This window comes from Actinia tenebrosa, unplaced genomic scaffold, assembly GCF_029948245.1.
Source record: "Actinia tenebrosa isolate PJP-AT-01 unplaced genomic scaffold, QUT_ActTen_1.0 PGA_scaffold1__47_contigs__length_23844297, whole genome shotgun sequence".
NCBI lineage: Eukaryota > Metazoa > Cnidaria > Anthozoa > Actiniaria > Actiniidae > Actinia > Actinia tenebrosa.
This window is the reverse complement of record NW_028292578.1, coordinates 17,997,601-18,009,815: the sequence shown is the minus strand read 5'-3', so window position 1 is coordinate 18,009,815 and position 12,215 is coordinate 17,997,601. Positions and strand designations below refer to the sequence as shown.

At 43.0% G+C, this 12,215-nt stretch overlaps 1 protein-coding gene across 5 annotated transcripts in view; it reads right to left on the bottom strand.

Moving 5' to 3' along the window:
- Positions 1-12,215, bottom strand: part of LOC116294041 (uncharacterized) — a 43,575-nt gene that overhangs the window by 16,594 nt on the left and 14,766 nt on the right. For 3 of the 5 annotated variants that reach the window (XM_089032936.1, XM_089032935.1, XM_089032934.1), the window contains exons 3-4: positions 10,887-11,138; positions 4,012-4,529 (exon numbers count right to left, since the gene is read on the bottom strand). In XM_089032936.1, the coding sequence (XP_088889062.1) occupies positions 4,047-4,529; positions 10,887-11,138 (735 nt within the window). In that variant the 3' untranslated portion in view covers positions 4,012-4,046. Of the gene's footprint in view, positions 1-4,011; positions 4,530-10,886; positions 11,139-12,215 lie in introns of those variants that run through there. The other 2 variants (XM_089032937.1, XM_089032938.1) reach the window with 1 other exon arrangement.

The window sequence follows — 12,215 nt, the reverse complement described above, 5'->3', positions numbered from 1 at the left end:
ATGCACTTAATGACTCATAAACGGTAAACAATAAGACCTACTAAGTTCTTCCTAATTATGCAAAAATCAGCTGAAAATGATTAGTTCTGTTATCTTGTTCTTTATTATATAAACAGCAATCGTTCTATTTCATACTGGACCATAGTACAATGATTCTGAGTTCCCTTGGCATTCAAGCTTATTAATGCTGTCATATCTCTTTCCTTCAATCATTTTTGTCACGTGATAAATAAGACACGGCATCAAAACAATTTTATGAATGCACAAATCTACAGGAAGCCCATATCCGATTTAGTTATTGAAAAACACAGGAAGCCCATGGCCAATTCGTATTTCCACAGGCAGCCCATCCGATTTAGTTATTGAAAACACAGGAAGCCCATGGCCAAGACCATTTGAAATACCAAAATTAATAACTGATTATATAATAATTTTATATTTGCTTATTTTTTCTATGCTTGAGAGTCGATGAGAGGTCGATGAGAGGTCGATGAGAGGTCGATGTAAGATTACCTCCTCTCGTACTGCTATCAGGCTATCAATAGCTTAGCTATCAGGTATCGATAGCCTGGCTATCAATAGCTTAGCTATCAGCCTATCAATAGCTTAGTTTCTTGGCTATCAATAGCTTAGCTATCAGCAGGCTATCAATAGCCTGGCTATCCATAGCTTAGTTTCTTGGCTATCAATAGCTTAGCTTCTTGGCTATCAATAGCTATTAACCCCTCGTCTCCTCCTCCTCCTCGTCTCGTCCTCCTCCTCCTCCTTCTCCTCTTCCTCCTCCTCTCCTCCTCCTCCTCCTCTAGATGAATTGATAAACTAGAACTGTTAGCTATCGAAGTATCCAGCTAACAATAGCTTAGCTACCCAGCTACACGCTATGAAATTTCATTCTCTCGTAGTTCTAGTTTATCATTTCATCTAGAGGAGGAGGAGGAGAGGAGGAGGAGGAGAGGAGGAGGAGGAGGAGAGGAGGAGGAGAGGAGGAGAAGGAGGAGGAGAGGAGGAGAAGGAGGAGGAGGACGAGACGAGGAGGAGGAGGAGACGAGGGGTTAATAGCTATTGATAGCCAAGAAGCTAAGCTATTGATAGCCAAGAAACTAAGCTATGGATAGCCAGGCTATTGATAGCCTGCTGATAGCTAAGCTATTGATAGCCAAGAAACTAAGCTATTGATAGGCTGATAGCTAAGCTATTGATAGCCAGGCTATCGATACCTGATAGCTAAGCTATTGATACCTGATAGCAGTACGAGAGGAGGTAATCTTACATCGACTTCTCATCGACCTCTCATCGACTCTCAAGCATAGAAAAAATAAGCAAATATAAAATTATTATATAATCAGTTATTAATTTTGGTATTTCAAATGGTCTTGGCCATGGGCTTCCTGTGTTTTCAATAACTAAATCGGATGGGCTGCCTGTGGAAATACGAATTGGCCATGGGCTTCCTGTGTTTTTCAATAACTAAATCGGATATGGGCTTCCTGTAGATTTGTGCATTCATAAAATTGTTTTGATGCCGTGTCTTATTTATCACGTGACAAAAAATGATTGAAGGAAAGAGATATGACAGCATTAATAAGCTTGAATGCCAAGGGAACTCAGAATCATTGTGCTATGGTCCAGTATGAAATAGAACGATTGCTGTTTATATAATAAAGAACAAGATAACAGAACTAATCATTTTCAGCTGATTTTTGCATAATTAGGAAGAACTTAGTAGGTCTTATTGTTTACCGTTTATGAGTCATTAAGTGCATTGTGTTGGATACAAAAGTCAGCAAATACTCGAAGTATTTCTTGAGTTTGATGAGTTTGGAAGATTTACACTTGGTTTAATGCTGAACTTTGGTGTTTGCTTTTAAAAGAATTATGGAAGGATGTTATCATGAATTTGCTCAACACATAATATTGTTTCAAAAAAACATTTATTTTCATGAGTCTTTTGAATTCATTGACGGTAGCGTAATATCCTCGAGAGCCTAACTGGAATAACGTAGCCATTGCGTTTCTCAAAAGTAAATTTTTTAGGTCTTGCTTGCTTGGTTGAGTTTTGGAGTTAAAAGTTCAAAATCCCCGCGCTCTATAAATTGGATTGCTAAACAAAAGACTTGCACAAACTTGCATAACAATACCTACCCGTCGTTTTATGGTAATGATTTAATAAACAATAGTCTGCTCGTCATTTAGTGGTAATGGTTTAATAAACAATGGATGTGCTCGTCCCCGTCCTCGAATCCTGAAACAAAAGACTTGTTCATACCGGTCAACAATAGTGTTATGACTTCAATTGGTCGTCATGGTAACCCGAAACAATACCTACCCGTCGTTTTATGCTAATATGCGATGAATAATTAATGTTCCCCGTCCTTCCCCGTCCTTCCCCGTCCCCTTCCCCGTCCAAAAAAGGGCTCGTTCTGCCCCTACCCTACTACTGACAAACTGTACTTTAAGGCGAAGGAAGTGGCTGCTGCGTTAGGCTATGAGAACACCAAAAAGGCTATTAGAGATCACGTTTCTGAGAAATACCAGAAAAGATGGTCTGAGTTACAAGGGGCCCCAAGTCGTTCCCCTTCTACTATTCACCCGCATTCCGTGTTTATCTCCGAACCTGGTCTGTATCAGTTAATATTCAGCTCGAAGTTGCCCAAGGCCGTAGAGTTCCGCGATTGGGTCTTTGAGGGCGTCCTACCCACGCTGCGCAAGACAGGCAAGTATGAGATAGAGCGGCGGTTTGACAGCCCCAACAAGCTGGTATTCAAGATCGAAAATGAATTCGACCTGCACAAGAAGGTAGTGGATTACATCCGCAGGTTTTATCCCCAGATGCTCGTGACCCCTGGTCTAGGTGAACTGCAGGACACCGACGGTAAGCGCATAAAGTGTTGGCAGAAAGGATATCAACGCGGCCAGCCCGACTTGTTAATCCTTAATGCACACGTGCGATACCGCGGCTTCTGCTTGGAGCTGAAGACTCCAAAAGGCAACGGTGCATTATCTGAGGATCAGCGCAAAGTACTGCAGCAATACGAGCAGAATGGTTATAAAGTGTCTGTTAGCAACGACTACGACGACATTTGTAGGAATATCATGGGATATTCCCAAGGTATTCGTCTACCGTGCGCCTACTGCTGCAGCTGCAAAAGATTCAAGTCCGCGCAGACTCTGGGAACGCATTTGAAGATATTTCATATAATATGGAGTTTAAGGCTGTAAGGCAGATACACTGGAGAGACTTAAAGGAGGGTGTCACGTATGAAATAAAAAATTATGTAGCCTTTGAAGATATTGATAGGCTACGGCTGCTGCTAGCCCACGAAGGTGTTACGTATTCCCTGTGGGCGCCGGATCGCGTCCGTTACGTATTAGAAGGGCAGGAGTTCACGCATCTGAGGTCGTATGGGAAGGATGGTCGCTGGGCCTTTGACGTCGCAAAGTGCGTCCTTCCTTCGCCTCTATGTGGTTAGATGCGTCTAAAGCGTCGTTTAAGTGGGGTTCGTCGACAATGGGGGTCGGCGACTCTTTTTTAACGATGCAGTCTGCTGGGGGTTCACATGTAATACAGTCCATATATTGAAAGCCCCCAAAGAATGCGGCTGCGTAGGCTGCATATATGAAAACTATTTCACGAGAATCCTTATTCCTCTTAAGAAATTGTTAAGCCCCCGGAAACTATCTCACGAAGATCCTTATTCCTATTTATTATTTGTTAAGGCCCCGAAACTATTTCACGAGAATCTTTATTCCTATTTATTATTTGTTAAGGAAACTATTTGGCGGATCTGCTTATTATTCTTAAGGAATTGTTGTGCCATTAGGATTGCGGTAATAATAATAAAGAATTTCTTGAAATAGTTTTTGGGGGTTAACAAATAATAAATAGGAATAAGGATCCTTGTGAAATAGTTTCCGGCCCCTTTAACAGAATAACAATAAAAAATAAGGATGCCCCAGAATAGTTTCCGGGGCCTTAACAAATAATAAATAGGAATAAGGATCCTTGTGAAATAGTTTCTAACCCCTTAACAATCTTTGAAATAGTTTCAGTGACTGTCCCTTCGCTCCCAGATTGTCTTCATGTGCTGCTCAAACGTCTTGGGCTCCGCACTTACGTACAAGCACTGCCAAATGTGCTGCCCATCTCTTTGACAGCCGCAGCGGCCGCACTCCGCCTCCCAGTATTCCCTATCTTCCCACGACACGCCTTCAACCTTGTCAAACATCGCAAAGCGCTGATCGATTTCTTTCTTACGTTGCGTTAACCGCCTCTTAGTTTCCTTTGGACAACATCGCGCCGCAACGTCGCCATGGTCTAAGCAAGCTACGCCTTCTAAGTCGTAATTACCGCGGCAACGGAAACGATGCCACTCTTCGTCTTTGTCCTCCTCACAGCGCTCACATACATTCTTTAAACAGACGCGGTTATCGACGTGATACTCCAACATCTGCACGCTGCACGCCTTTTCGCGGTGGTAATTCAATCTTTGCTTGCTGCTAAACGTCTTACCGCACTCGTTGTACTCCATCTATATAACAAATATTTAATAAGCCTAATTAGAATCACAAAGGATACCTCATAAAGTCTGCGACTGACTCTTTTGCCCACGCTGCCATAGTTATCAAAGCGCCAACCCGTTCTGCGCGCTTCAGGCCGCACATCTCATCGTATAATTCCTGTACGCGCCCCTGCAGCCGGTCTATCTCCTCCCTTTGCATCTCTACCGTCCTCTCCAGGTCTGACTTCCTTTTGACGACGTTAACCATTGCTTTGACTGCTTCCACGGGCTCCATATATATTAATGAACCCGAATCACATGCCTTGTAATGCGCTGATAGTAGGACCTACCGGCTGCGGAAAGTGCTGCTTTGCCCCACCTACGTGAATAACCGCACCTGGACGGGTATAGGAGTAAAAGATGACGACTTCTTTGTTGACATATTGGACCCTAACGAGTTATCTGGACATCTTAAGTTCTGGCGCAAACAATTCCCTAAGGATACTCAGACACTCCTCATATTGGACGACATTGCCTGTGGAGACGACGTAAAGAGACGCACGTCGGAGCTCGTTAAACTCGCCTTTAGCGGCAGACATGACAATATTAGCGTTTGGTTGCTCTCGCAGCAGCTTACCAGCGTCTCCAAACCCTTCAGGGAAAACATAGGCTCACTTGTCGTATTTTATACTTCAAGTAAGTCCGACTTGGAAACCATCCTCTCCGACTATGGCGGTGAGATCTCCAAATAACAGCTGCGTGAATACATGCGGCACTTGAAGACGCACGAGTACTCCTGCCTGGTCTTCTCTTTGAGGTTTTCGTATGACGTTAACATATATGGAGATTGAGCAGCTCTTAGATGAAGTCCCCACACAGCTAGACGAAAGTAACCTTAAAGAACAACTTAACATCCTGGTGTCTTCTGGGAAGTGCAAAGAAATGATAGGCAAGGAACTTACCCATGAGCAGGTAAATAAGCTGTCGGAAGAGGAAGTTAAGAAGTTCCATAAGAGGTATGAGGCTGCCCTTGCAAGTAAGACTACCGATGCCGTAGCAGACTCCGCTATTAAGCTGGCCACCAAGCTTCTCGGACTTGCACTGCCCATAGACGACGTGGAGCAACTACAGAAGGACATAAGAGAGGACTATGTCATCGCTCAAGAACTTAAGATAACCTGCGGGTGGTTGTCTTTGAAGTGCGGTAAGTTAATGGCAGTCGCCTCTGCGGCACTTCACGTAGCTCAGCATGTCGACTTGAAGGAACTTACGACGTCTTGGAAGGACTTCAAGAAGGACAGAGCAGCACTTGCCGAGGTACCTGCAAGTGACTTATCAAGTCCTCCTCAAGTACTTGCTTAGGTCATCCGCGGGAGTTACCCAGGTCGCCTCAAGTACTTAGTCAAGTACTTACCCAGGTCATCTTAAGTTACCTGTCAAGTCCTTCAAGTCCTTAGTATAAATGGCAGAACCAGAGGCAAAAGCAGAGGAGCAACCCCAAGAGGAGCAGAAAATCACCAAGGCTAAATCCCCAGGCAGAGTCGCCGCAGGGAAGAAGCTCGCAGAGATGAACAGGAAAAACAAGGCTAAAAAGGAAGAAAAAGCGGAGGAGGCAGGTGAATTCTTTGTAACTCCTGGGTTCATTATTGGCGCATTAGGAGTTGCCATGGCCGCGAGCAGCCTCTACTTGCAGTGGAGGGCCAGAAAACCCACACCAGAGCCCGTTTATCTGGTGCAGGAGCCGCCAAAGAAGAAGAGCCGCATTCCGGAAATGGAATAAACCTTTTGGCTTTGTAATATATGAATCCATTGGCTATGGGTCTTGAAAGTGCCATAGGCACTACTGTGGGCTTTACTGTACTTGGCTGGGTTGGTAGAAAGGTCATAGGCGAGGAGCTTGTGGCCGACCCTAGTAAGAGCTTTGCCAACTTCGCAAAAATGGCTGCATCACTGGCCGTTATTCGCGTAACGTTTCTTTATGCCTTTTAGGATCGCATCGACGCTTACTATAAAAAGCACCCAAAATCTTCTACGGATCTAATATAATGTCGTCCGCGATATTGAAAACTTTTGAAGAGGCTGCTATCATTACTTCTATTGTTGCGGGTATTGGCTGGGTGGGCAGGAAAGTTATCAAAGAGGACTTTACTGACGACCCCAGTAGGAACATCGCTAACTTCGCTAAGATGACCGCCGCCGTAGCGGGCAGCATTGCCCTTAAGGACTATTTGCAGAAGAAAAAGTACATCCCTAACATATAGATGGCTAGCGTGGTTGTAGGCGGAGTTATCGCAGCTTTAGCATTCACTGGAGCTAATTATGGTGGTCAATATTTGGATAGATTGGTCAGAGGCGACAAAAGCGGAGAATTAGCCGCTGAGAGGAAAAGGCATGATTTGGCGCTGGAAAAGTATCAAAGGGATGTGGCAGCTTGGAATGAAAAAAGACAAGCTTACAGGGATTGGTTGGACGAGAACTACCAAGACAAAATGCAGGCAGACAAGAACTTTGAAAATACAGACTACGCCTTCAAGCTCTATGCGCAAGCACACCCAGAGGCATCGATGAGAAAGCCTCAGTTTAAGAATTACTATCGGCCTTCTAAGAAACAAAAAGACAATGAGCTGGTATTTGTTGGTATTGCGGGGCTGGCAGGAGGCGCAGCTTTGGCGTATTTAGTCTAAGCTACGCTTAGCCTCTAGTGGCGCCTTTGGCGCCTAGAATATAATGATCGTCTTTTTGGAAAGCGACAAGAATAACTTTACCACTTACTTGAATCCCCCCATCAAAGCTCATAAGGTTCGGCTGGTTAGTTGCTCTTTGTACAATTCTTGGTATAATTTGATAGGCGGCTTTGTCGTTGTGAATGCCAACAAGCCAAAGTTGCCAGATTCCCATTACACCCCTATAACACTGGCTAAGGAGCTAGCAAAGCATGGATATACTCTTACCACAGGTTTACCCCACGAAATGACATTCAAGAAAAATAGTGGGAGTGCCAATCTAAAGGGCAGTCCATTGGCAGAACTCCTGGGTCTTACTAGTACAACGATAAATAACGGCAATACATATGATGTGAAATGGAAAGTCCCCGCCAGCTACGAAGTTTACTGCAGCCTAGTAAGCTCGTACTTTAATGAAGGACCCAGTAATCTAATGTCCAAGTTTCCGCCTAAGGGTAATCCATTTGACCTGGTAGAATACGCTCCCATTTCTTTGAGCTATGACTTGCCTTGCGAATTGGTAGAAAGCATAAACATCACCATCAAAGTGGACGGAGAGACGGTCGATTTCAACGGGCGAAAGATCAATCTTGTCTTGGAATTCATATAATGGGTCGAACTGAGGACAAACTTAAAAGGATTTACTACGGGCCAGAAGGCTATTGGAGAGGAGCGTCAGCTATCAAGAAACTTGCAGCCGCTGCCGGGGTATCAGAAGAAACGGCTAAGAACTGGTTAAGAAAACAAACCCTCTGGCAGGTTTATCTTCCCGTGCCCAAGTACATTCCCAGGCCTAGCTTCACCGTAAATGCCCCCAATGAAGTTCATCAGGCGGATTTGCTTTTCTTACCGCACGACAAGGTGAGAAGAAAGACCTATAGATACGCTTTGACCGCAGTTGATATCGCAAGCAGATACAAGGACGCCGAACCCATGACCAGCAAGGATTCTGGGGAAGTCGCAGAAGCCCTAGGTAGGATTTATAAGCGCGGTTTGAAATGGCCCAAGCTGCTGCAAGTGGATGCGGGAACAGAGTTCATGGGCGTGGTTACCAAGACTCTGAAAGACCACAGCACCAAGATTAGAAGAGCCGGAGCAGAGTACCACAGGGGTCAGAGCATCGTCGAAAGATTCAATAAGACCTTGGCCGAGCGTCTCTTTGGATACCAGTATTGGAAAGAACTGGAAGATCCCTCCAAACGCAATAGGGAATGGACCCAGAGGCTCCCCCAGGTCATCGCGGCTTTGAACAACGAGGTGGCCAGGGCTACGGGAATGAAACCCAGGGATGCCATAAAAAAGAAACACGTGGAACACAAGTCCTACGTCAGAAGTTCAAGGGCGGTCGGACTGAAGGAAAAAAAGCTCCCCCGCGACATAGTGGTCAGATACCTCTATCAGCCGGGGGAACTCGAAGGTGGCAGTAAGAGAGCCACGGATCCTAACTGGTCTCTGAAAACGTATGAGATTTCGAAGTCCGTCACCAAGGAAGGGCAGCCTGTGTTGTATTACCTAGATGGCCCAAGTCGCTGATTCGTCAAGGAAGAGTTGCTCATAGTCCCCAAAGACTCAGAGTAGTGCTGCTCCGCGCGCACGATTGCACTCTAGGCATGTCAGTCTTACGTTGCCCCTACAATGCCCGCGTTTATTATTTATACGATCCACGGAGAACTGCTGATCGTCATTCGGGTCAAACCTCCATAGTAGCGGTATGTTACACTTGGCACACCGTGCCCCTTTCTTATAGACGTCGTCCACACATAGGTCGAATTTGACCCCCGCATAGCGGGGATCCGTACTCTTTTCTTCATCGTGTCTTTTGTAGCGAAGTAGCTTTTTGGCGATGTTCTCTTTGGCTACGTCCGCTGGCGCCTTATCGTAGCGTAGCTGCGGACCCCAGGCTCTTTTTAACTGTTTGGCGTACTCTACGCGACTTACGGCGGTGTATATAAGGTTGCTCCAACACAGCCGCTGGTCTATGATTCACAGCGTTTCTTTTATGGTAAGCCCCTGCGCACTATGGACTGTCATGCAATAGCCCAGACGCCAATCCGGATGGGAGGTTATCCTTTCTACTTTTTCTATTGGCACCCAGGCTTTATCGTGCGTTACTGCGTTCTGCAGTTGGATGTCCGTGCCGGGTACGCAGACGTCTCTGCGCTGCATGCGGGTGTCATGGGACTTGTAGCAAATGGGTACGGGATGCGTAGGGAAGCGCTCTTGGTGTATCTTGAGGAGGTCTTTCTGTATCCTTGCTTGCGCTGCGCGTTTGCTGCTCAGCACCAAATCCTTTGGATGCCATAAAATCCCAGTTGATTTTGGTCGCGTGTCAGAATTTGCACCGAATAGCATGGGGCACGTGCTCACCTTTAGATCTGATTACCACTCTTTTAATTGCTATGCGCTGATCAAGACAACAGTAGAGACAGGGAAATTGGGCAATACACTTCGATCAATAAAATAAATTGGTCGGTACCTTTATATTCTCTCATTGGCGGCAATGTATTGCCCTATTTCCCTGTTGCGACTGTCTCCATCAGCATGCACGTAGCAGTGAAAAGAGTGGTAAAACATTACTAGTACAACTCACAAAAAAATCTTTTTTTTGGTGCAGAAAATCGACTGAAGAAGGTCATATAACATACATATTAACATTAGCAATAAAATAAACTTTCAAGTCAGAAACCTAGATTCTGGATACCTTCACGCAAATGTCACAGAATAAATTGATTTGCATTGCTTGCCTTCTGCCATAATAAAGTTCCTAAGATTCACGACTGTAAGAAATGTGAACATGCGCGTCTTTCTTTGTGGTGTAAAAAGAGAGAATTTTGAGGTCATAAATAATTTTTGTAACTATTAATTTTGACAGATTTGTGCAATGCATAACGTTTTGAGAATAAAAAGACCGGGTTCCAATGACATAATTTGTGCCATGAATAACGTTTTTAGAGTAAAGACCAGCTTCCAATGACATAATTTTGACAGATTTGTGCCATGCATTACGTTTTAAGAACCAATGAAATAATTCGTGAGTTTTTCACAGTCAAAAAATAGATATATAAATAAAAAATGTATAGTTTTATTTGAAAATTTCGCCATAAATTTTTGACTTGTATTTCCACTGCAACTATTTGACTAAGTAGGGTCTGGGTACGAGAGTGTCTGGGTACGATAATTCGTTATGCAAAAGCCGTTATATGTATTCGTTTTCAAAAAGCGCTCTTTGTATAATAAATTTACTCCTTGTGCTCAAACATCTCGCACTTTTAATGCTTTACACTGAGATATAGAGGTTAAAAAATACAAAATAATTTCGAAGATAAAAAAAATTTCCTATCTCCTCGTGTCCATAAATTAATGGGGTTCCATTTTAAGTACTGTTTAAAAAACGAGCAGGAGTGTTTTATCGGGTAGTTTATTAAACGGCTTAGAAAACTCATGATGTATGTTCTCATATGGTACAGAATTCTTTACGAAATGAACCAAGTTTGATAGAGAAAATCCAAGTTAAAGTTTATGCAAATGAAGACGAATCTATATCAGATATAAAATCACCTTCATGGTCATGATTCCTATTGTGTTTCCTTCATGAATTATTAATGCGTTTTCTAAGCTAAATTAAACTTGTGTATAAATTATTGCTTGATGGTAATGTACTTACCTTTAAAAATCCATCAATGAAGTCATCCAACTTCTTCCTCTGACTTTTTTTGTAAGTTGAACCAGGAAACAGCTCGATTGAACGACACAAGTGATCCTTTAGAAAAGTCCAGTCCTCCTCCTTCATTGCTTGAACTTGAATGCCTTCCGTGTCGAATAGTTTCTTTAGACCTTTCTTCGCATTTTCTATTTGTTTTCCTAACTCTTTGCCTTCTTCTGTCGCAGCCTCTTTTTTCGAAAGTAACCAATAAGCCTTAAAGATAATACGATTTGCACAATGCATTATTCGTCATGTAAGTAATTTAGCAAGTAAGTAATTTATTTATTCACGTAGTCATAAAGAGCTCACAATAAGAACTCGTTAGAACGCGCACGTGCTACATTAAAATCTTAATATTACATATATAAAAATCTAGATCTAAAAATATTGCATAAGTATAGAAATCTATATAAGACTTTAGCATATACCAACTTGTGTACTTCCTAAGAACGCGCGCGCTCATTGGTTAATTGGAGGTGAATATTGTGCGATATTCACTTCTGAATCTCATAATATTGAGTCGGCAACAAAATGGCATCTGCCACAATTTCCGATGAGGAAATCGAAAAAATGAAAGTAAATGCCATTCCTATCAAAACTAAAAAGGCAACGAAGTATGGCCTAAAAGTTTTGCTAAAAGGTTTGCGTGAATTTGTCACGCAAAAAAGAGTAAAAGTTTCTGTTTGTTTGTTTTTATTGAATTATTGTATATAAAAATAAGTTACTCTGTACACAAGTTGGCTAAAACAGTTATTCGCCTCAGGCTCAGTGAACTATGGAGAATATTTACCTCGCGTCTCGGTAAATATTCCCCGATATTCACTTCGCCTTCGGCGAATAATTGCTAAATAACCACCCCACCCCACCCTACTGATAATCTAGGATCCAAATACCCCTAAATATAAACCAAAAAATATTTAACGATTAGACTACGAGGTCGAGTTTTCTATGAGTCAATAGATAGAAATAGACTATTTGACTCATAGATAATAAAAATTCATAGTTTGAGTGCAGCTTCTTGTAGTTATGAAGGTTTTTCCATGCCATATGCTAATGCGGTGACGTATGAGGAGGCATTTATGGTTATTTGTTGTTCCTTGTAATTCGAAACACCGGCTTCTATGTGAAAAATAGCTTGCAATAATTTCTATAAGGGCAATGGGCAAAGCAATGACGTATTTCAAATTTAATTTATGTGTGCCAGTAAGGTTTTGTATATTAAATGATTACTCCTCATACGTCACGACATTAGCATATGGCATGGAAAAACCTTTATAACCTCAAGAAGCC